Consider the following 24562-nt stretch of genomic DNA (forward strand, 5'->3'; position numbering starts at 1 on the left):
TTGTACATGTACTATTTGCGATTTGATCCTTTCAGTCCTCCCTTTAAACGTTCCACCAATTTATTCAAATCACCAGCATCGGCTACATTCTCTACATCCTTGGATTGAGTCCCTTTCCTCCTCTTCTCCATTCCCGGCCCAGGCAATCCCCGATCAACGACATCATCATCCTTATTCCGCCGCCTTTTTCGACCTTCTTCCAACAACGTCTTCATACCCTCTGTTGCCTTGAACCGTGGATTTGAAGGATCAATTGCAAACTCGTGATTTTCCCAAATCCGTTGGAATCGCGCATCCTCAACGTCGACCTTAAAATCGTCCGTCGGATGTTCAATGTCGCCTTTCTTTCCCTTCTTGTGTTTCCCGCCTTTGCGGGCTCGTTTTTCTGCCTTCTCGATATCCTTCATATCAAAATGTTTAATATGTGAAGTTTTGTCGTCGATCATGAGGAGTTCAAGCTCAGCACGTTTCGCAGCGGTGGCGGCTTCATCTGCTTCTCGCTCTTCGCGTTTCTTGCGTCTTTCCTCTCTCCGATAAGCTGCTGCAGCTGCAGCGTCCTGTTCAGGAACAGTAAAGAAAGGATCATCAAAGCCCAAGTCTTCCTTTCCATCTTTTGAGCCTTCAGGCGCAATGTTTTCGGCTTGATTGCCCTCCGCTGGCAGAGGCTCACCATTCCTAGCGGCCTTCATTCTTGCCTTTCGTCTCGCCTTCCGTTCCTTCTCCTTCCGTACGTACTTTTCTGCTGTCGTCTCCTCCTTCTGTGGTTCGTTCTCAAACACGTTTCCGCCAGATGTTCCAGTGGAAAGACCTGTCGAGAACGTTATTTCCATGTCACCGACCGGCCCTTTACTCTTGGATACCGTTGAAGTTTTATCTTTGCTGAAACCAAGCAAAGCTCGTATCTTCTCTCGCGCAGCCTCCTTTTTGCTTCGTATAACATGAGCAGTGGTCACAATTGTACCATCTCCAGATGTAGCATCGATAACCTCTACTCCGCCATCTCCATCACCGTCCTCATTATCAGAGCTATCGCTACCCAAATATGCTTTGAGATCATTCTCATCAAGCTCCTTCCTCCCACCCTTGAATGCTCTTGCTTGTGTTTCCTTCCGACTTGCATCATCCGCATCCCACGTAAGTTTGACCTTACTGTGCTGCAAGGCATCAGTAACGAAATCATTAGGTTTGTATCCGTCGGGAATCCTGTCACATTCATCTCTAGGGGTATCATTTGAGAAATCGGTTTCGTCCGGCACGAATCTAAGATCGAAAAAGTTTGCACTGCTCATATATTCAGTCCCATCCACAGCGTCATAAATATGTTTCGCAACGTCTTCAGATGAGCAGATCAGAATGGCGTAAAAGTAACGGAGCCTTTCAAGCTGATATTTTCGTAGATGGACGGAAGCAAACTCGTCCCCTTGATCTTCTTTAATAAGAGAATGTTTGATTTTCTCTTCTTCCTCTTCCTCATCTAAGACCTCACTTCCCAATTCACTATCTTCCTGGTCGCTTTCTTCATCCTCTTTTGTTGAAGCAAAAATTTCCTTGGGCGGCCCCTCCATTTCCTCTCTCTCCATCCTCTGACGCCCAAATTCACTCGGATATATCGAGACTTTATGTATACTCCCCCCAGGTGGCAAAAAGCTCGAGAAGACAGCCATCAAATCTTTCGCGCGAATATTATCCCAATCAAGATTGACAACCGCGATCCGTCTACTGACATCGCCAAGTGGTACATCGCTTTGTTGCTGGTTGGGAAACTGCACTTCCTCTACCTCATCTTCCACGTCCTCATCCTCCTCAGTCGAACTCTCATCTGATGAAGAGTCGGAGAATTTTCCATCCCTTGCAGGATCGTAACCCCGCTTATCCGCCTTATGCAGTTCCTTTTCTATTACTGTATCATCATCCACGCTCATATTACTCTCTTCTTCATCACTGCATTTCCCCTCTTCCTTTGCTTCATCCTGTTCGCCTGCCTCATCAATTCTATAGAATCTCTCCAGGTGCTTTTTCGTATCGTCCCTCCTCAACCTCCTCCCGTACCTGTCAACAGCAGCATTTTTTGAAAAATCTTCATCGCGCAGCATGTGCGCAAATCGCTTGTCAAGTTTGACATGTGTATGTTTCTTGCTGGGGAGCCTGTATCGGGGGTCGGTTTGGATGTTGGCGAAGCGCGGATCAGCTGTAAAATTTTCGAAAATGGGTTAGCATGATGGGTACAAAGTACACTATTTTCTGCCATACTTTTGTTCTTGACAGGAAATGAGAGATAGGGTTATATGGCCCGCACATACTTATAACTGGTCCAGTTCTGTGTTTGTCCGTCGAGCGGGATTTTGTCCATTTGGGGGACGCATTCTTCCCCGAGTCACGCATGGTGACTTCCCAAATATCAATAATATTGGTTATGGAATTAAGGATTTCTCAAAGAAAAAAAAATTCATTAAAAGTAAAAGGGAATTATTGTAGAAAAAAGTATGGGCTACATACACCCTTCTTCTAGGTATTTCTTAACAAGTGTGAAGTAGTTCAAAATTTTTGGTGCTCAGTGGATTCAGTGCTTGACGATGTACAGAGGACGCTATGCTGGTCCGTGCACTTTTTCTTTTTTTTTTTTGTGAATCTTAATCTCCCCGCACGAATCCCTCACCCTGCCACCCACCTTAGGTATATTTACGGTACCTCCATGTAAAGTATATCCAAAGAAACCTATATTCATTTCAAATAATACGATATTTGCTTCATATAAGAGATGGTGTATAGGTATAAATTTAAAAACTAGTACCCTCAAACGCCCCTCGACACTTTCCAAATGATGATTATACGAAAACAAAAGGACAAGCAGAGGAAATATTCACATTTGCTGGAAATCGGAAGAAACGTCAGTGAAGCACGTATCTGGACCATCTAACATCCAAAGTAACGCTTCTCAATCCATCTTGACTCTCCCTCATCCTCTATCCGGCCCACTACAGCCTTCACATCGGGATAGACAGCGGTTAATCTCTGCAATCCGCGTTTTCCTGCGGCGAACGTTACAAAGACGATACGGCCTTCGTCTACTCCATGGTCGATGAGGACTCGCACAGCCATCAATGCAGCTCCACCACTTGACATTTGTGGATCAAGCAGTATGACAGCGGCGTGGTCATTGATGTCCTGGGGTAATTTAAGATAATGCAGTTCAGGCTCCCCTGTGCTGTAATTTGTTTGAATGAGAACGCGGCCAGTTATGCAGTCAGGAATCGTTCGTTTCAAACCAGTTTCTAGGCAAGAGCCACCGCGAAGGATTGCAACAGCAGATATTGTGCCTGCGGGTCGCAGGCCATGATAGATATGTTGGTCAGGTGTGGCCACTGTAGCGGGGACGAATGGGATGGTATCTAGGGCACTGCCTTATTTCTTAGCTCGCAAAACTATTTTTGGATGAAAAAGATAAGCAATAACCAAGAGAAGTCAAGAAATACCGTTCTATCATAAGGCATGCCAGCCGGTCAAAGTAAAACACAAAATCTACTTGTTCTGTATGTGGGTTTTGTAAAATGGTGTTTATACCCACCAACTGCGGCGTCTGGTCCATGATAATAACATTCGCGGACAGGGGTTGCTCTTCAACTTGTTTGCCTAGCCTCTGTAGCTCAAGATAATGGGCTTCAGATTTCTCTCGAAGGTTTCGTTGGATATGCTTGACCACCATATCTGCTTTCGTCAATTCGGATGATCAATGTGAACAACTGAAAAGCCATGGCGCATACCTATGGCGGTCTTATTTTCAATGCCTCGGGGGATAATGATGTCTTCGCAATGGTCAACTCTGAATTCCTTTGCCTTGTTGAAGGGGAATAATACCAGATATGTGACGTTGAGGCTCAACAAATCGTGTATATGATGGTTTTACAAATTTGAACCATTGCTTGATGACACCGTCTATCGTTCTTCCCCTATCTCGGACGTCTCGCAGAACTTGAATTGCTGTCATTAGTCGTACGATCTTCTGAAAACGAAAGAACGTACACCAGAGCATTTGCGGAGTTTTTCTTACTTCTTCTCCCAAGGCAAACGTCCATATCAGCTTCCACGAAAATCTAATTCCGTTAGCTAGGGAGAGTCAAAATTTACAAGATCTTGCTACATGCCTTGACATCCAGCATATCGGCTACTCTTGAATCCGTGAAAGCTAGTATTCCTTCGAGGATAACAACATGCGGGGAGTATAAAGACGTGGTCCTCTCTTCCCGTTGATGTTTCTCGAAGGAATATATAGGTATTTCTACCTTTCGGCTACAAGGGAATGACTTAATTAGCAAGGAACTACAGATATTAGATTTCCTAGCATCTGTTGCCAGATCTTACCCCTTTTTAAGGGACTGGAGAGTATCCACGAGGAGGTCAAAATCAATCGCGTCCGGCGAATCGAAATCATATTCATTATCATGCGCAATAGCATTTTGCTTGGGGGTAAGGGTTTTATAAAATGAGTCCTTTATTAATATTCCACATTAGTCCTATGTGCCACGCCAATATGATGTACCCCATCAATGCTAAATACCATGACCAGAATTACCACCCATGGCAAGTTGAGCGAATTGATGACTTCCAGTGCAACTGATGATTTGCCAGATCCTGAACCGCCTGCAATTCCAATTATGGTCATGTCCGCCCACGGCGGGGAGTATCGGGCTCGGAGCTCCGCCATCGCTAGTATCATACGACTCGAGGGGTTGGGCTTCGTGAAACTACCATGCGACCCTGGTCATGGGTCTCGAAGTAGTTGGCAATGAAATAACAAGGTAGTCTATTTTCCCCACTCCATGCCATGAACTAAAAATGGGATAGCAATAAGTATTATATGGGAATACAGGTAAACATTTGATCCTGTTCATTGTCTCTCAATAAAATATTGCGGTCAGCTCAAGAGAGGTGGAGGTCAATTGATCACGTGGAGATACCAAGGGCTTGGCATTTGCTGAGTCAGAAGAGCCTCGCACGACCTTTTTCTTCACCTTTTTCTCCTCATTCCAACTCATTCTCATTCCCGTCACCAGACGCTCGCTCTCCAGCTGCCTGTCATCCCATCCCATGGCTTGCGAGCTGAAGGGGCCCTCATCCCGCCAGATATTGAGTCTACAGTCCTCCCGCACTCTTCTTATTGCAAGATCGGGATAGCCAGGTATCAATAATCATGACTTCTGCCAACTTCGTACGTGGCATCCCCGTCTGCTTTTTTCAGCACCGTGGGAATACTGAACGTTCCAGATGTCTCCAACCCCTTCTACTACCACGCCAACATGGCATCATTTCGAAAGGAAGGTCGAGGATGTGAAGCCATCAAAGACGTGAGTCCATATTTCCCATATGTTTTCTCTCTTCCTGCTATATTTCCTTATGATGTGTTTACAAAAATCAAGTTGGGAATCTCTCTGAAAAACACCTGAAGAGAATTTATTAACTTGTCCTTCTGATCTACAAATAATACCCCCTGTATTATCTTTATCCAGCCTGCCATAGGTACCTAGCTAACCTGTCTTTTTAAAGTGATATCAATTTTCTTGTTATGGATTATCTTGTCGCGAATGGCTACCCATCTGCTGCACAGAAATTTGCTATAGAAGCTAATATCCAACCCAAGCCCGATGTGGAGTCGATCCAAGAACGGGTGGATATTCGAAATGCTATTCATTCGGGAGATATTCAGTCTGCTATCGAGAAATTAAACGAGTTGAACCCTCAGGTACAGCCTTAGCCCTCTTACCTTGCTACTCTCTTTTGACCCTAGATATTTGAGCATATATCTCCTTGCTATGATTAAACTTGTTTCATGCACCACTCATATACCTCCTCGGTATTGATGAAAAAAACTCATCTTCAGTCCTCAGTATGACCAGCAATCGCTAGTGCTGCTTAATATGCATCATTGCCATAGATTACCCCACCTCTTGCTAACAGGTGACTTGCAGATTTTAGACAATAATCCTTCTCTTCACTTTGCTCTTCTGCGATTGCAGCTAGTTGAGTTGATACGGACCAGTACATCCACTCCAAACGGAGACATTACTCCTGCTCTAGACTTTGCGACGTCCCATCTCGCTCCTCGAGCACCCACTAATCCACAGTTCCTCGAGGACCTTGAAAGGACACTATCACTCCTTATATTCCCATCTGATAATCTTGCCCCTTCGTTAGCTGCGCTGCTGGACCCGGAGCTCAGGAAAAGCATTGCGAATCGCGTAAATGAAGCCATTTTACAAAGTCAAGGCGCACGGCGTGAGGCTCGCCTACGTAACCTTGTCAAACTCCGATCCTGGGCAGAACAGAAGGCGCGCGAGGCGAAGAAAGACTTGCCTGAAAAAATAGACATTGGCCTCGAGCAAGACAGGAACAGCAATAATAACAGTAACCAAAACGAAGCCCAAAATGGAGGCACTGATGATGCTATTATGCATGAACATGAGGAGGTAGATCCAATGATATCTTAGTTCAGCAAATACCACGCTAACGCTAGCTCGGAACTGTATTCACTTTTCGAGCAATGAAAATGCATCCGCTGCGACTTACCTTCTATGTCTCCTTATATTTTTTCTTTCGGATTTGTATCTGTACTTTAGCGCGGCGTTTGGAGTCTTTTATGATTCATGGTTCCAAAGGACTGATTCGCCCTGAAAGAGCTAACCGTACTGAAATTCCATTGGAGTTCGAATTATTATATCCTAGAATGTGAGCGCATCCGGCATCGCTCAATGGGCCGATTAGGGATGGCTGTGGAATTGTGTTTCGTCCCTTTCACACCTTTACACTCGACTTGCCAATGAGATATTTGTACTTATCTATCGCACTATTTCGATTTTTGGGCAACATCAAATACGTCCCATACAAGTTAATGTTACATATTAATCTATATATATATATATATATTCATTCCCTTCATGAAACCAAGCCTCCCATATAGATAAAGACCAGAGTCCTCCTACATGTGGACATATACAAGGTTAACGACCTAGCACGAAGAGGGATTTCTGGAACGTAGTCGATTAAATCAAAGTGATAGCCAACGCATCAAGCGGGGAAATCCATCCAAAACAGAATAGAACCAGAAACCGCAAAAACACTGTCTAAAGACAAAAATAAATAATGCCACAGATGAAAAATGTATGCTCCGAACGTTTGGATATACAAAAGTCAAATGTTTCTCTAAAGAAAGAGTCCGGTGATTGGAATCTCGCCCTCTCCGTCAAAGAGTCAACTGTTCAAGGAAATCTATATTTGACTTGATTGTATAAAGAGGACGGCAAATGGGCTGCCATTATGCCCGTATTTATCAACTTCGAAACGCGTAGGCTAAAAGGAGATATCAGTGAATAGTATTGGTATATAAATAAGTTTGTAGTGTATCGCTCGCATCTATGGAAATCGGGTTTCATGGCCTTGGCTTATATGTTTATTTTTATATGGCGGAAAGATAATAAAGTAAATGTTGGCTCGCACAGGGTATAACAATAACATGCTCTTGCTGTTAAAAGCTTGTCATATCTGTATCAACGCACGAGTTAGATACGTTAACGTCCAAGGTTTTCAACCAATAGGTCATTGTTAAATTCACTGAACGGCATATACAATCATGGAAGGATGGGGACTGGGGCGCTTTTAATTTCAAGTTGAACTTTTCCAGTTCTTCACATACCTCTTCCAAAAATAGCTCTCTTCGACCAATCCATAGCTAACAAAATCCTCGTCCGTAAACTGACGCTCTGGGCGAAATATATACTTCGCCAAAGGTACACCCCCAGTAATCCGCCTCCCCAACTCACTCCATTGAAGTCAAAAATCGCGGCATTGCCAATATATGCCAAACTACCGAGATGTTTGTATTGAAACGCTTTGTAGACAGCTTCGTCCAGGTCGCCATAGTCTACCTCGTTGGCCTTCATACCAGGCATGGCCTGCGCGATCTTATTGAACTTGAGGCCCAGATATTTTCCTTGCTGATTCGCTCTTTGCGCTGTTGCAGGCAATGATGTCAGCTTGGAGTCTATTTGGACGAGGAGCTCACGCAGCTCGTCGAAATCGAGAGTGCCGCTGCGGTCTTTGTCATATTGTTCGAAGAGCCTATCAAGCCGGCGTAGATGGCCAGATGCCTGTGGAAATCTCCTCTTCACACGCTGGGCTACGTTCCGCCATTCCGCGAAAGTGAGGTGGACTTTTTCTGGGTCTTTGCCCTTTTCCCAGGCGATGGTTCGAAGGAAAGTTATGATATGGTCTGCCACGTTGTTTTGGACGCTAGAGCAGTCTCCGATGGCATATACATCACCCATTGGGGTGCCATTCACACGAAGATGGGAATCCGTTAGGAGAGTAAGCTTGTTGGTCTGAGCATTGAGTTTCTCAGCGAGCTGTTTACAGAATGTGGATTGTGCTGCGTTATTGTACGGAAGTTAGAGAACAACAAATATGTGCGCTTGGAAAGGGTTTTCTACTGACAAACCCCTGTCGACCACAAACAGAATCCCATGGGAAGCTCTTTTAAAATTGGCTTTCCGTCTTCAATCTGTGTGAAAAGAATTTTGTCTTTCTTCACTTCCTTGACCCGCGAGTTTGTAAGGACGTCGACTTGATCATTTGCAAACCGTCGCTATCAAAGTCAGGACGCAATGACTGAATTATCGTAAAGGCTCAAACATACCTCTGCATACTCAGATAGAGTTTGATCATATGTATTGAGAATATGAGAACGGCTGATGAAATCAATTAATAGTTGTATATGGGCTAGCTTAGTAGACCGAAAAATACCTTTGAATGAGATGAACGGAGATTTCGTTCCTCAGTATCCGGGGAAACGATCTGAACAAATCTTCGTTGAGCATATCAAAAATTTCCGCGGCAAATTCAACTCCCGTGGGCCCTCCACCACATACCACGAATGAAAGAAGCCTTCTACGCTCCTCATCACTCGTTGAAGGGAGACAGGCAAGTTCTAGATTGTCTAGGACTTTGTTTTTGATTTTCCTCGCATCATCAATGGATTTCAGGAAATTGCAGTGTTCAAGGCCTTTTACTCCATGCGGATTTGTGGTTGAACCTTGGTATTCCGTCAATAACAATGTGCGACAGGAGAAGTGATGGACAAGATCATTGTAAGGGCAAACCTACCAACACCAATGACCAATTTATCATATGGTAAATAGAAACGCTGTTCTTGTCCATTGCTATCTAGCTGCGATACCTCTACGAGCTTCTCTGAAAATTCAACATCCACCGCCTCTGCGCGGAGGAAATGGCCTCGAACTCGCTGAACAATGGATCTGACCGGCTCGACCAAAGATCTCAAGCCAATTGTTCCAACAGTCGCAGATGGTAGCATGGGTGTAAACAGGAAGTAATTTACAGGAGAAACCACTGTGACATGGTAATCTCCTGGACGCAGAGTCTTCAACAGGGACACACTTCCCCAACCCGTTCCTAGGATGACTAGTTTCGGCTTATCGCGTTGTTCTCTCATGACTTCCGAATCGTGGTCATCAATCAGCACATCCGCGATTGGGAGGTTTTTCGGTCCGCCTAGGCGAGGATTCAACGCCAATTCAGAGACTTGGATGTTATCAAAACTCAAATCATGGCGGTAGGTGGTAGCATCGTAAACGAAAAATCCAACAACTAGCACGCCACCAATAACAACAAATATACCACAGTATGCGAACAAATTGTATATAATCCTCACGGTCCTGCTTCTCTGTTTCAAGGGAGGCTTGGTATGGCCAAAGCGAATTGATCTCTGTAATTGGTTGTGGAAGTTAAATGGAACCTTCGTTGATAGCGGACATCGCGAGGGACGACGCGGAGTGTGCAAGTATCGTTGAAATACAGGTATATCAGTGCCTTGCGACCGCAATGGGAATCTGGGGCGTTGTAAACATGCTCTCGGATTGCTCTGGGTCAACGGGCGCATAATCCGCGTCCGTGTCTGGTGAGACAGCATGGGAGCAGAATCCAGTAGATAGCGTTCTTCATATACTACCATCCATAGAAAGATGGCGTAGCTGTTGTACGGAGACGAAAGCAAATAGATTGCTGCGGTTGAGGATTCTCCGCCCTTCCTTGTATGTTGATGGAATGAGCTAGTCCACCGCAGGGCAGCCAGAGGACACGTGACGTCACTCAGGCAACTTGCAACTGACTAGAAGGATGAATTCATAGTAGTGAAGAGATTTCCCGTATTTTAATTATCTCATCTATGATATGCTATATTAACTGTATGTCCATGCATGATAACAAAATTAGCGAAGCCCCAGAGCAATCGCTAGAAATAATGTGCTAAATATAATACAGCACCACTGAATAAAGTAATTGCCGCAACTCCTTGATAGCTAAGCATCAAACCACTCTCCCCACCAGCCTTGAGAAGATTGCTTTTGATCAATGCTAATAATATATGAATGGAAAAATAAGTATTCGACGTCTGCGATTCAAATCCCCCCAGTCTATTCTAAAACTCCACACGCCGAACTCCTCAATCACTCGCCAGTTCATCGTCGATATCAGTGCTCATTCTCTTTTTGCCAAGGGGTTTACTACCCCTAGCTTTCTTCTTCGGAGTGCCACCAGCAGAGACAGAGCTCTTGCGCTTTCCCGGTTTCGAATTGCCTGCGGCTGCGAGGAGGATGCCCATTTCATCACCCTCTCCTGTGGTGTCATGGCTCCCCCGATCATCGTCTCCAGCCACTTTGAGTTCATCGTCGATCGATAGCAATAGTGCAAAATCTCGACATGTGGTTACCATTGTTTCTGTGCTGTCAAGGCAGTGCATGAGATTGGACACCACTTCCCAAAACCGGTCACCGGTGACACCCTGGACTTTTGACGGTGGCCGATTAAGTTCCTTGGCGCTTCCCTTCCCTTCCTTTTGCCGTGCATGAAAATTAATGCCGTAAAGGCGACGGAGATACGACCGAGCTTCCCAGAGCATCAGGAGTGAACCCGCTGCAGTAGCCAACTGTCTCAACAACTGACCATCGATTGACTTACCAGCGGCTGCTACCTCTGATGAAGTAGTAGGGACGGCAGCAACCTCTTCGGAAACAGTGGACCCATCCATAGTCCGAGATTGTGCTGCGTTTGAGTTGCCATTGATTGGCTCCATCGTGTTTTGGAACAAATCGGTTTCGATTGCATGAGCTACAATTGTTCCTGTTGCAGCAACTATACGCTCAATGCAAGCGATTGTAGGGAGTATTTCCGCAATTTGTGCATACTCAAAGAATGCGATATTTTGAGAAACGAATCTAGATAGGAGCAAGTGTTCTGGGGGATCCTTCGAAACGTCAAGTTTGCGAAGTTCAAAATCGACTTTTGTGCAGAGATTGGTTAGAAATTTTCTCTGGTACTTGCTATTGCTGACTTTGATGATGTCGAAAAGGGGCGCAAGTTTCGAAGTATACGGGCGAACAAAAGCCCCACTTGGATCTCCCACGACATCCCGCTGATAATGAAATGCATCCTGAACTGCTCTCATGTACTCTCGGTCAAACATGGATTCGTGTTGTTCGTGCAGCATTTTGTGAGTGTCAAAGGCTATTTTGCTGATTGTCGGGTTTGTGGACGTCTCCAGTGCTACCAATACCCCAGCACATTCTTTGGGGTGAATAAGGCCCTGGCGATTAATACTTGCTATCAGCTCAATTGCCGTCAATGCGTAGGTATCCTGCTTTGAAAGTGCCGCGTGGAGCATGTTTTGGAGAAATTGCTGGGCAATCAATGCTGCTGCTCCATCATTCTCGCTCGCCTTCAAGGAACCAGCCAATCTCGCGGAGCTCTCAGCATCGGCTGCTGAATCATTAGTTTGTACCAACGTCTCAGCCTTCCCTTCATGGATAGAAAAAAACTCTAGGAATGACTTCAAGATGATATTTTGTAAATCCGGGTTGTCTCCCTCGAACACCGAAGATAAAGCCACTCTTGCCTGTTGCTGGCTGTACTGCGCAGGCCAAGTTTGACAGATTGAGCCTAAGCTTTCCAAAGCCATTATTCGCAGTTCAAGTGGATACTGAGGAAGAGCAAAGGGGGCTATGAAATTAACCATTAAGCCAGAAACAGACGTGGCCTGCGTCGTAGGAAATGATTGCCTGAAAAAATTATAATATTTTTCCAGATCACAATGCTTCCCAACGCAACCGGCAATTCGAATGTAACTTCTCACCCTCCCTAGAGCATCTGTTTTTGATGAGTTGTCGAAGTTTAGAGTTTTCGCCTGAGCAATACCCTTGAGGACGGATATGGTAAGTTTCACAAGGCGTTCGGTATTTTGTAAAACCCTGTCGATCGTCCAAAGGCATGCCATTACCTCATTAAGCTCGGTCCTAGCTAGCTTCGAAACGCTCTTGAAAAGATCATTTTGAATTTCTTTGAGAAGGGTATTATGGGCGGTAGAAAGGTAAGGTAGAACACATCGATATATGACAACCACAGATCGAAAAAGAAGCAGGTCGTCAGCTGTGGAGAGGTGGCCAATATAGGGATGCAGTGTTTCCAATTGGTCAGGAGTGAAAAGCTTCGCATTCGCTTTGGCGAACACCGTAACGGACTGGAGGAGCGCTTGGAGGGTCGGTTTATTTGGTGAATCTGCATGATCTATGATTCGCTCAAACATTGCAGCAACAATCGCTTTGCACACTTTGAAATTGGCGGATGCTGCCTTTGTGTCGTCGGAGAGTATGGATTTGACAAACTTTTCAAAAGCGGTAACGATTGCATCGCTTTTCTCGACGGACCCGACAATAAGATCAACCAATTCTCCCAAGGAGACTTTAGTTTGAGGTGAATCCTGGATCGAGTCAATTGGATGGTGAAATGGACCAAACCAGATTTCTTCCAAGACTTGGCGAGCTTGTGTAACGACACTGCTTTCCATGTCCGTAATGCGTTGTAACAGATTGTCAGCAATGGCAATTTTCAGGTCTTTACGTGACGTTTGGAGATAAATATCCTTCAAGGAGCCAATGCAGCGTTTTCTAACACCGACAGTTGGATCTGCTGAGCAAGATAAAATGGTACGACAGCCGTCCTCCTCAAGCGCCGGTCTAAGAGTGATACACTTTGCAATAAGCGAGAGTGCCGAGTCTCGAACCATGGGTGAAGAATCGGTAGAGCATCGGAGAATCAACGTGGTTACGGAGTCATCACGGTCTAGAAGGGTCGGATCCTTCTCCAACATTTGAATCACACTTTTCAAGCTTCGGCTTCGGACTTTGGCTTGATCGCTGGTAATGGAGTTTAAAAGAACCTTGAGGATTTTGTCGAACGCTTTGCAGAACCCCATATGGAGGAGAGTCAAAAGATATGCGAAACGAGCATGGTGTGGACCGATACGTTCAAAGTTACTATCGAAAATTATTAGCCTATGTGTATTTTCTACCTTTAAATGAAGAACACTTACTTGTGAGACTCTAGCCATCTGGGGTCTGAAAGCATGTTACGCAGAGTCCGCGCCAGATGGTCGACTGATTCGCCGTCGGAAGTATTTCCCCTATTCTCCGGATCGTAATAGAAACTGCATACATTTTTTGCCCACTGAGCAAGAACATATCCCCGAGCGCTAGAAAGCTGCCAATTTCCAAGATCCCTCTCCTGGAGATTCTCAAGAACTATTCGATATGGCCCATCGACAGACACGACATCTTCTGCATGTAATGACCGATTCAGGTGCTCATCAAATAGCTGCCGCAGATAATCAGATAACTCTGAATCCCCTTCATCCATACTGGGAATTAAATGTTGTACGGAGGAAGTAAGATCAGAAATCGCACATCCCATCCATCCTAAAAGCTCAAGAGCCATATTTTTGGCGTTTGCGGGGCTCTTATCATGGTCTGCAAGCCCAATCATTTGCGATGCGAGAACTCGCAGCAAAAGCTCTGCAGCCGGCCAATCAGTCGAACCAAGGACACTGACGAGATCTCCGGTAAAAAGATCCAGAAGATTCCTGTATGGCTGATCACCGGTTTTGGTGGATGTCATTGCCCGCTGAACGATAAATTTTGTAATATACTGTGCGCTACGTAACGCATTATCAAAGAGTGGTTCGACTTTATCTGAAAGCAATTCCAGGGGCGTGCCCCTCCTAGGTCCATCATCATCAGCTTCATCGTCGGTATCTTCACTTTCCGAGCCTTCACCCTGACCAAATTTAGGAAGAAGTAGACGGCGCTTCGGCCTTCTCGATCCCTTCGAGGACTTTTGTAATGCAGTTGTCTGCACGAGCTGCATTACGAGGGCAGAGAGTAACTGGATATGCTTCCCGTCTATAAGTTTGAATTGCCTAGCGCTCTGCCTTGTAGATGGAAGCTTCTCCAACGACACCAATATTTCATCAAGAATAAAGGGGCGCTGCTCCGGGTATTTTGCGAATATTTTTGCTAGCACATCCATAGAACCCCTTCGAACAGCCTCATACTTTTGGAAGCCCAAGGTTGAATCCCTATCACTATGAGCATTTTCGACAAAGATTAGCTTTGTTGCAAGGAATTCAGTAGCCGTGATAGTTCCTTCGGCCACATCAACATTGGAAAGGAAACGAGCTAGCAGGTGTAGCACTTTCTTCGTTTGGTGAACCAAGCCGGCAAGAATGTTCCTATGGGCTGAGAAAAAGGTAAACAGTTCCGCATCTCTAGCATTAGGCCGGCATTCAACAACGGGAATGAGGCAATCGTCGAAAACATGGTTGAGGACGTTCGGAATAGCCTGAATAACATCTTCTGGACACAAATCTTTTATCGTCACCTCTCCTGACATTGTATGAAGTAAAGTGCATATTGCCAGCAGCGCGTTGCGCATGTCATCAAGCTTTCTAAGCCACATCTCTGTATCATATTCTGCGGGAACGTGCTCTAGTTTTAGATCTGGAGTCTGGGCAGAAATCACGGGAGGTTCGCAGAGCTTCTGGATGCGGTTCAAATACTCCGTTGGAATGTCACGAAGTCGTCCATAGCCAGTAACCTTTTGCATCGCTGTTTGGAGCAAAGAGTGTGTCTCAGAAGATAAAACTGGACCAAGACCATCGATCGCTTTCGGAAGTCTAAACATTTTGCTTGACGATTGGGGTTCGGTTGCGGACGTATCCGGTTCAAGTTGATCCTCTGCTTCAAAGACCTCCTGCAAAAGCTCTTGTAATTTTACCAAGGCTGCATCTGCCTCCTCCTTTTGATCTTTTAGACGTAATGCAGCCAATTTCTCGTCGTCCTCAGTGTTCAGCTTCCTCCTTTTTGAAGGCGACTGGTCGCGAATATGAACGTATTCATTGGGCTGTGACGACAAAGGCAACGAGGGCACCAATACGACGGGCTTCTGCATAGGCTTCTGCAATCCGAGAGTTGCTTTGGATTCGGTATGATGGCTAGATTCTGGAATCCTAGCTGCAGAAACGTTCTCGGTTAAGGTAGGCGACGGTAAGGATTTCGATACTATTAACTTCTTTTTCGGGCTAGGGGTAACAGGAGATGGGTCTATTCATATTTCATTAGTAAATCGGCTGTTGCGCAGTCAATAGCAGGATGATCATACATCGATAACGAACGTCTGTGCTATCTAACACCATCTTTGCGAAGGGCCCAAGGTGACCTCGACTCAACGATTCTGTATCTGGTAGTTGAGCCTTTAGGGAATTATGAGTCACTCGAGATCGTGATGGTAATTTAAACTCACTAGGATTTCATGTCAGCGGAGCGCAAAGATAAAAATAGGGAAAAACTATTCCTTACTATTCAGTCATATCTCCACTAAGTATCTCTTGTAGATGCCGGCGGGTAGTCTCTAGACGAGTAGATTCGCCTGCATTTGCTTGGGTCTCGTCGTCAAGGGTGTCGATAATCTCCCCAGCAGCTTTGCGGTCATGGGTGCTCGATAGGTTTGCGAGGGAAGGTTGGCCGACGTCGGGGCGGAGAATGGAATCTAGTAAAAGTCAAGGTCAGTGGCAGATTCCAGCTAGATTAAAAAAAAAAAGAAAATATCAGCGAAATGAGCTTACCTAGACCAAAGATAGGGGCGCTTGTCATAGGGGAGAACTGAAGTGCCTCATCAACCGACAATGCTTTGGCAAGCCGTTCGCCAGCACCATTGGAGTTGGAGACGCCATGGCCAGAAATGACCACCTGGATGCTCGGGTTACGAGCTTGTTGCATAGCGGAAATCTTACCAGGAGGTATGCCTGGCAGACGTGGGTGATAGGGTCAATCTCCAAAATCCCCCTGTACTCATAGCTGGCAGGACTCGGGAGTTGGAATCATGGTCAGTCAAGGCTGGTTGTGTTCGTGGTCATGACGCTTAACTCACACGCCAATGCATGACGCCGCAATTTTGCCGCGCTCGGCTCCACCTGGATTAGCGCTCAGCATTTACCTTTTTGACAAGGCTGATATAACTTACAGCCCTCACTAACATGGAAAACATGCAAGTTCTCCTAAAAACAAGATGGCGGAAATGTTAATAGATATTTTTTTAGACCCAAGTCGCGGTCTCAGCAGGCTTGTATTTAATTCCCCCGCATCCCCACCTTAACGATATACATAAATTATCAGGTACGGCCATTAAAAGCTATATGAGGCTTACCACACTCAGGGTGCGTTGTTGACTTTGCCTGCACGCCCACAGCGTGACACTTTTAAATCTGTTCTGAGCCTAGCATGGGTTTTCTGCTGCTCTGTATTATCTCTTTGAAATCAGTGAGATTATATTGGTACTGTATCTCAATATCTTTGAGAATCTGCCACATTTTTATTCATATCTGATATTTATTATATACTAACTAGTATCTTTGAATTTGTTCCATTATACTTCTTTCAGAGAACGTAGTCTACTCGATTGATACTAGTAGTAAACTTCATATTGTGTACTAGTATATATTAACTTTTGTAATAACTATAGATAAGTTAGAGCTGGTTATCAAGGCAGCTCTATTATGAGGATGGCCAGGGGGTTGGGCAAACACCCCTCTAAACCCACTTTATCCAAGGGTCAAATGAATCTTTATATTCAAGAAGCAAACACATTTTCAGATAGTTGGTAGTATAGCTATGACTGAATGAAACAAAATATTTATATCAGAAATGTAACTGTAGGCCCCGCGTTTGGGCGCTACTTATAAGTATATGTGTTGGGCACAGCTGGCAGGAAGCCAGCTGTCTTAAATATCTTAGCTAATTCCTTTACTAGTTAGTTAGCTAGTTAATTATAGTCAGTTAGCTCACTCGAGCTCTGAAAGCTTTTTACAGGCTTTGAAAAATTTATAACTTCAGCGTTTCATACATCCTCTGGATAGTTATCTATTATATTGATTATAGATAGTATCTGAATATTATTTTTCTTACCTACTTCGTAAATAAATACATTTAAAATATTCACTAGTATTTAAATGAATTCACTAATATTGTTAATATTTATTCATGCTTTGCTCGCTATGATTGCTTCCCATTCTTGAGACCACTCGCCAACCTCGCTATGGCCTGTTCCGTAAACATACTAAATATAGTACCAAGACGGAATATCAGAGAAGAACATCAACAATGAGGGTGCAAACAACTGAAGAATATTAATCAGCTGTAAACCGTAGCAATAGTTAATTACCAACCATAATAGGGGATGGTTTAAGAGTAGAAGGGGGAGATTTTATATTAGTATTCTAGAACTCTCAAATCAGCTTTTATGATAGGTATGAATTTCTATTATTTATGTTAGTAGTGATCTCTGCATGTCCCGTTCCAAAAAATCATCTCCGTACTACAGCACTCTCTGGCTTTGCCTTTAAACCATTTTCATAATATTCTGTCTTCTACCTGTAAATCATTGATATTGTCAGATACCACTAGATATTCATCCCATCGATATCTATAATTGATAGCACTCAATACTAGTGATTGCTAGATCTTCATATCGTTGATAGATACCAATATCACCAGATCATTATATCACATGTAGACAGCAGGAATCTCTATATTTCACTAACATTAGCACAGAATCTCCATATATATAGAAGCTCTCAACATCATCCATCTTCATAATATAATATTTCGATAAATAGTACAAGGTATACATCATCAAAGTCATTGTGATAACACAAAATAACAATATAGAGATAAAGAATTTAAGAATAAAGAAGATGCAATAACAAAAGATCATTAGTAGTATAGAAGATATGATTGAGGAGTGAAGGCAGAGATTGTTACTCTATATGATGATATAGTTGCTACACCGCGTAGTTCAAAATAGAGCTTGTTATCAAACTTATCAAAGTAGCTGTATTTTAACTACATAGTTAAATGGTTGTGGAAAGAATAAGGGCTGCAAAGCTAACTGTAAGAAGCTAGCGGGTCATGTTACTCCACAAAATGGAGAAGATCGCAAGCATTTGCAAATGACGAGGAGCTCACCCAATGGGCTTGATCAAATGTGCACACAGCTGAGTCGGGTTCAAATTTTCAACCAGAAAACCTTTTGGTGTGGTTCAAAATCCCTTGGCAAAAATTTGAATCCCGAAGAAGCCTCCGAAATCTAAAATAGTGCGAATCTGAGCAGGAACGTAGAATCCCCTATTCTTCTATTCTTCAGAGCTCGAGCACGCAAAAGTCGGCCAACTCGGATGTGGAGTCCACGCTGTGTTTGCCCGTCGCCGGCGTCTTTTGAGGGTGCTAGGGGCAGGGGACCCCTAGTAAACCGATCAACTATACTCCTTATTCTTCTCGTACAAAAGGTTATCAATCATTTATAATCTAAGGGACCCTGATTATAAATTTATTTATAAAATAGTTAAAAGGAAGTATTATAAATGATTTTACATGGGATGTAAGTTATTTTTATTATGTTATATTTTCCCCGATTTTCCCAGATTTCCCCTTTTGAATGATATTTATCTAGTAATTACCAATATATTTCATCAGTTATACGATTTATGCCGAAGTGGATTCAAGTACTATTCAAATAGTATTCGAATAACGGGCATCATGCGAAGAAAATGCAGTACACAGACCCTGCCTGATGGTACTGGGATGCTTAATCTCTCCACCTGCGGGTAGTTCCAAGATGATGAACACTCCGAGACAGGGAGTAGACGCCGGCGACAAAAATTATGTGTCCGAGGTGAAGAGGAATCCGCCGTGAGTATTTCAAGGCTACAATTATAGATGGATAAAAGGGCAGCATTTCGCACCCCTTGCAAATTTTTACCATGTTGAGCTCTTGACACTCGTTCTCGACTTTCTACATGATATCGCCAATTAACACACGCGCACCTACTTTCCCTTTCCTTTTTCTCCCTCGGGTTTTTTAACCCTGTTGTAATATACGCTCGATTCGAGTCAAACTGATTGCACGTCTACTCCCAAACATATTGTGAGGCTCCTCCGGACCAAGGAGAGGCCTGTCGAAGATCCAATGTCCTCGAAAGAGAGCCATCATGCCCTAGGAATGGGCCATGGGAAAGAAAATGAAGCCGAAACTCCGCCTAGCAACCATGACGAAAATTTTCGTACTACCAGCTCAACCATCATTGACAATAATGGTGCTTCTGGGGCTGATGGAGACGGAATGACGGAATTGCAAGTAAAAAGCCTGGTGGGCCTTGCTCGCAGCATGTCCCACGCCTCAGCCCAAAGCAGTCTATGCGCACAGCACCCTAGCGGTGACATCAACCCCTTCATCGACTCTGAATCCGACCCCGAATTGAACCCTCACAATGAAAATTTTAATTTGCGTAAATGGATGAAATCCATCCTCCGCATTACTTCAAGAGACCCCGAGCGTTATCCCCGTCGCACTGCCGGCGTTTCATTCCGCAACCTGAACGTGCATGGCTATGGCACTGCTGCTGACTACCAAGCCGATGTTGCAAATGTTTGGCTGAAGGCGTATGGAATTGTAAAGCGCTTGGTCGGTTTTGATGAAAAGGTCCGCATCGACATTTTGCGCAATTTCGAAGGTTTAGTGAAGAGTGGAGAGATGCTGGTCGTGTTGGGCCGTCCAGGGAGGTAAGGCGAGCTTCCTTTACACCTCGCTGATTGACCTGAGGTTGACTTTTAAAACCAGTGGGTGTTCAACCTTTCTTAAGACTCTAGCTGGTGAGACACATGGGTTATACCTGGGAGAGGGCACTTCAATTGAGTATCAAGGTATCTCTTGGGACCAGATGCATAATAACTTCCGTGGCGAAGCTATCTACCAGGCAGAAACAGAATCACATTTCGCACACTTAACGGCTAGTGATACCCTCTATTTTGCTGCAAAAGCTCGTGCTCCAGCTAATCGGTTCCCTGGTGTCAGTCGCAACCAATATGCGCTGCATATGCGAGATGTTGTCATGGCCATGCTTAACCTCTCTCACACGGTAAACACCAAGGTCGGAAACGAATACATCCCTGGTGTGTCTGGTGGCGAAAGGAAGCGCATTAGTATCGCGGAAACCACTCTTAGTGGGAGTCCACTTCAATGCTGGGACAACAGCACTCGGGGCCTTGATAGTGCTACCGCTCGCACAGTTATAGAGTCGCTACACCTATCTACCAGATATTCCGGCACAACTGCAATTGTAGCTATATATCAAGCGAGCCAGGCTATCTATGATATATTTGATAAGGCAATGGTGTTGTATGAGGGGAGGCAGATCTATTTTGGGAAGACAACCCACGCTAAGAAATATTTTATTGACATGGGGTTTTATTGCCCGGAGCGGCAGACAACGGGGGATTTCCTCACATCCATGACTAACCCAGAGGAGCGATTGGTACGTGAGGGATTTGAGGCGGTTGTTCCACGTACACCCGACGAGTTCGCAGCAAGATGGCAGCAGAGCCCCGATCGCAAAGCGCTCCTCACGGAGATAGAAGCGTACCAGAAGGAATATCCCTTGAATGCACAGCCTCTTGATCAGTTCAATTCATCTCTCAGTGCTCAGAAATCAAAATTTAACCGAGGCAAATCCCCTTATACGATATCCTACTGGATGCAAATAAGGCTTTGCATATGGAGAGGAGTTCAGCGGCTAAAGGGAGATTTATCCATCACCTTGACATCTATCATCGGCAATATTATCATGGCTTTAGTTGTGGCCTCTATGTTCTATAATTTACCTAATGACACCAGCAGTTTTTTCAGTCGTGGGGCGCTAATCTTCTTCGCTATCATCCTGAATGCGTTGGCAACCACTCTTGAGGTATTGACTCTGTGGCAGCAACGACCAGTTGTGGAAAAGCATCATAAGTACGCGCTATATCGCCCATCTGCTGAAGCGATAAGCTCCATCATCATTGACCTCCCAGCAAAACTATGCGTCGCCATCGCATTCAACACGGTTTTGTACTTCATCGCTAACCTACGCCGCACCCCTGGTCACTATTTTGTGTTCCTCTTGTTTTCATTCTCTATTACCTTGACCATGTCGAACATCTTCCGTTTCATTGCTTCGATCTCGAGGACATTTGCCCAGGCCTCTCCTCCAACGATAGTAATTGTTCTTGGAATGGTTATCTATACAGGATTCACTGTTCCTTTGCGAGACATGGTTGTCTGGTTCCGCTGGATAAACTATATTAACCCGATTGGCTATGCTTTCGAGTCGCTGATGATTAATGAATTTCACGACCGTTCATTTCCATGCACAACCTTTATTCCCGCGGGACCTGGCTATGGGGATTTCGACAATCAATTCAAAATTTGTGAGGGTTCGGGTGCTGTCGCAGGGAATACCTTCATCGACGGTGACAAGTTGCTGAATACCTCATATGAGTATTACGCCGAGAATCTCTGGAGAAATTTTGGAATCATCTGTGCCTTTTTCGTCTTTTTCCTTGTTCTATACATAGTCGCATCAGAATTGGTGAGCGCTAAGCCTTCTAAGGGTGAGGTTCTTGTATATCGCCGCGGCAAGATTCCTCCAGGACTGGCTCAAAAGAGTGGGAGCAAGAGCATGGATGATCCTGAGACAGGCAAGCAGGCCCACGAGAAACAAAGGATTGAGCAAAATCGAAGCGAAGAGGTTGCTTCAATTGCCAAGCAAATGTCTATCTTCCATTGGGAGAATGTGTGTTATGATATTAAAATTAAAGGCCAATCAAAGCGGCTCTTGGATCAAGTGGATGGCTGGGTAAAACCAGGAGCTTTAACGGCTCTAATGGGGGTATCTGGCGCGGGGAAAACAACTCTACTTGATGTTTTAGCTAATCGTGTCACAATGGGGGTTGTCACAGGTGAGATGTTAGTTGATGGCCGTCTTCGTGATGTATCCTTTCAGCGGAAAACTGGATATGTGCAACAGGATGATTACCTACACACAGAAACTAGCACTGTCCGCGAATCTTTGGTCTTCAGCGCTCTCCTTCGCCAACCATCTACCACTCCACGTGTCGAGAAAATTGCATACGTCGAAGAAGTCATCAAGCTTTTAGGCATGCAAGAATACGCAGATGCGGTTGTTGGAATCCTTGGAGTGGGCTTGAACGTAGAGCAACGAAAACGCTTCAGCATCGGAGTCGAAATCGCGGCCAAGCCAGACCTGTTACTCTTTTTTGACGAGCCTACGTCTGGACTTGATAGTCCGACGGCCTGGTCCATCTGCAATTTGATGCGAAAGCTTGCTGACCATGGACAAGCCATCCTGTGTACGATTCACCAACCGTCAGCTTTTTTAATGCAGACATTTGACCAATTGCTCTTTTTGGCCGCTGGAGGGAAAACTGTTTATTTTGGAGACCTCGGGGAGAATATGAGCACACTGGTTGAATATTTCGAGAAAAAGGGAGCTTCCAAATGTCCCCCTGAAGCAAACCCGGCCGAATGGATGCTGGAGGTCATTGGTGCTGCTCCTGGCTCCCATACCGATAAAGACTGGCCAGAAATCTGGAAGTCTAGCCCGGAGCGGGTTGAAGTGCGCCGTTCGTTAGCTGCTATGAAGCAGGAATTGTCCCAGAAAAAACGAGACTCTCAAGAAGAGGGATACTCAGAATTTGCAATGCCGCTGTGGTATCAATATCTGATTTGCCAGCAACGGATGCTTCAACACTACTGGCGCAATCCAGTGTACATTTACTCCAAAGCGTTTGTTGCTATTCTTGCGGTAAGTTTGTTGGTCAACGGGTGCAGGCCGTGGCAAAAGTACTGGCCAGCTTGATTTGGCTGCGTTCTCTATTTCTTCGGGTATACAATTACTAATTATTCTATAGCCCCTATTTATTGGCTTTACCTTCTACAATGCCGAGAAAAGTCTCCGGGGATTACAGAATCAACTGTTCGGGATTTTTATGCTTCTACTTATGTTCCCTACGTTGACGCAGCAAAGTATGCCGTTTTACATTGCAATGAGATCGTTATACGAGGTATGGTCAGAAACCCCGTTGTGTAATTTCGAAGAAGCTAACACTCTTCTCCCCCATAGGTACGCGAGCGCCCATCAAAAACGTACTCGTGGAAGGCTTTCATACTTTCAGCTGTCGTGGTAGAGCTTCCTTGGAACACCCTCATGGCTGTCCCTGCTTTTTTCGCCTGGTACTATCCGATTGGGTTTCAGCGGAATGCCGGGGATGATGTGGCAGGACGTAGCGGTACCATGTTCCTCCTCATATGGATCTTCCTCGTTTATGGTTCTACATTTGGTTCTATGGTAGTTTCAGGAATGGATCTAGCCGAAACAGCTGGCAATATTAGCCAATTGTTATTCTCGATGGCTCTCATCTTCTGCGGGTAGGCACTCAATAATATTTAATCTCTGAAATTTGTGGCAGTTGTTCGCTAATCTTCTAATCACACAGTGTCCTTGCTACCCCGGATGCCATGCCAGGTTTCTGGATCTTCATGTACCGCCTCTCCCCGTTCAACTACTTTGTTTCCTCTGTCCTTTCCACGGGGATCGCTGGTGTGGACATCCAGTGTTCTTCCATCGAGCTGTTGCGAGTCCCCCCTCCACCAGGAAAGACCTGCTTAGAGTACTTTCAACAATATATGTCATTCGCTGGTGGTCGTCTCCTCACCCCAGACAAAACTGACATGTGTGAGTTTTGCACAGTCATGACAACTGACGATTACCTCAAGCAGGTCAACATATATTTTGCAGACCGCTGGTTCAACATTGGCATTTTGTTCGCATTCATTGCTGTGAATATTGTTGGTGCAGTGTTTTTCTATTGGCTTGTTAGGGTACCAAAGATGGAATGGAAGGCCAAAAAGTCATAAGTCATGTTGACTTTTTTTTCCGTAAGCTGCTGTTGTGCCATGCAGGTACAGAATCCATTCTCCACAGTCAGGCAAGCTAGCTGCCTTCATGGCGAACACATTACATTAGTAAATGGGTTAGCAGTCTACTTCAATTGACATTATTAACATACATGTTGGACGTAATCAGGCCTAAGAACATAAATAATAGAAAATATTAGCCCATACATCCACCAATTCGAGTCTGCCAGCCATACGCGCGCAGATAGTTTGCTCGAAGGCTAGATGTTGTCTGGTTTGATATCCTTGGGGTTGTCATCCTCTCCTGAGTTCCCATACAGCTTGAAAGTGTTATCGAAGCAGACACTGCGGACCCTGGGCTCAA

At 44.8% G+C, this 24562-nt stretch overlaps 6 protein-coding genes across 6 annotated transcripts; 2 read left to right on the forward strand and 4 right to left on the reverse strand.

Moving 5' to 3' along the window:
• Positions 1 to 11: 11 nt before the first annotated feature.
• On the reverse strand, positions 12 to 2382 carry HCBG_04956 (pre-rRNA-processing protein ESF1; the record flags this gene model as incomplete). The annotated part of the gene is made up of 2 exons (XM_045432005.1): positions 12 to 2188; positions 2301 to 2382. The coding sequence occupies 2 exons, from the start codon at positions 2380 to 2382 to the stop codon at positions 12 to 14; spliced, it is 2259 nt and encodes a 752-aa protein (XP_045287217.1).
• Positions 2383 to 2913: 531 nt separating this feature from the next.
• Positions 2914 to 4702, reverse strand: HCBG_04957 (uridine kinase; the record flags this gene model as incomplete). Its single annotated transcript, XM_045432006.1, has 5 exons — positions 2914 to 3397; positions 3474 to 3705; positions 3762 to 3874; positions 4360 to 4487; positions 4556 to 4702. 5 exons carry the CDS (start codon positions 4700 to 4702, stop codon positions 2914 to 2916), a joined length of 1104 nt encoding a protein of 367 aa, XP_045287218.1.
• A 560-nt stretch (positions 4703 to 5262) lies between these two features.
• Positions 5263 to 6858, forward strand: HCBG_04958 (CTLH domain-containing protein; the record flags this gene model as incomplete). The annotated part of the gene is made up of 3 exons (XM_045432007.1): positions 5263 to 5342; positions 5542 to 5737; positions 5964 to 6858. 3 exons carry the CDS (start codon positions 5263 to 5265, stop codon positions 6480 to 6482), a joined length of 795 nt encoding a protein of 264 aa, XP_045287219.1.
• A 102-nt stretch (positions 6859 to 6960) lies between these two features.
• Positions 6961 to 10066, reverse strand: HCBG_04959 (mitochondrial NADH dehydrogenase; the record flags this gene model as incomplete). The annotated part of the gene is made up of 6 exons (XM_045432008.1): positions 6961 to 7533; positions 7685 to 8416; positions 8503 to 8632; positions 8684 to 8735; positions 8791 to 9079; positions 9151 to 10066. 6 exons carry the CDS (start codon positions 9974 to 9976, stop codon positions 7517 to 7519), a joined length of 2046 nt encoding a protein of 681 aa, XP_045287220.1.
• A 129-nt stretch (positions 10067 to 10195) lies between these two features.
• HCBG_04960 (uncharacterized protein) lies at positions 10196 to 16759 on the reverse strand (the record flags this gene model as incomplete). The annotated part of the gene is made up of 7 exons (XM_045432009.1): positions 10196 to 13373; positions 13430 to 15494; positions 15553 to 15692; positions 15750 to 15939; positions 16414 to 16447; positions 16597 to 16624; positions 16728 to 16759. The coding sequence occupies 7 exons, from the start codon at positions 16757 to 16759 to the stop codon at positions 10508 to 10510; spliced, it is 5355 nt and encodes a 1784-aa protein (XP_045287221.1).
• A 2306-nt stretch (positions 16760 to 19065) lies between these two features.
• On the forward strand, positions 19066 to 24198 carry HCBG_04961 (ABC transporter; the record flags this gene model as incomplete). The annotated part of the gene is made up of 5 exons (XM_045432010.1): positions 19066 to 19136; positions 19338 to 20006; positions 20065 to 23086; positions 23405 to 23709; positions 23778 to 24198. 5 exons carry the CDS (start codon positions 19066 to 19068, stop codon positions 24196 to 24198), a joined length of 4488 nt encoding a protein of 1495 aa, XP_045287222.1.
• Between the last annotated feature and the right edge of the window lie 364 nt (positions 24199 to 24562).

The sequence above is a fragment of the Histoplasma capsulatum genome (genome assembly GCF_000150115.1).
Source record: "Histoplasma capsulatum G186AR genomic scaffold supercont2.6, whole genome shotgun sequence".
Taxonomy (NCBI): Eukaryota; Fungi; Ascomycota; class Eurotiomycetes; order Onygenales; family Ajellomycetaceae; genus Histoplasma; species Histoplasma capsulatum.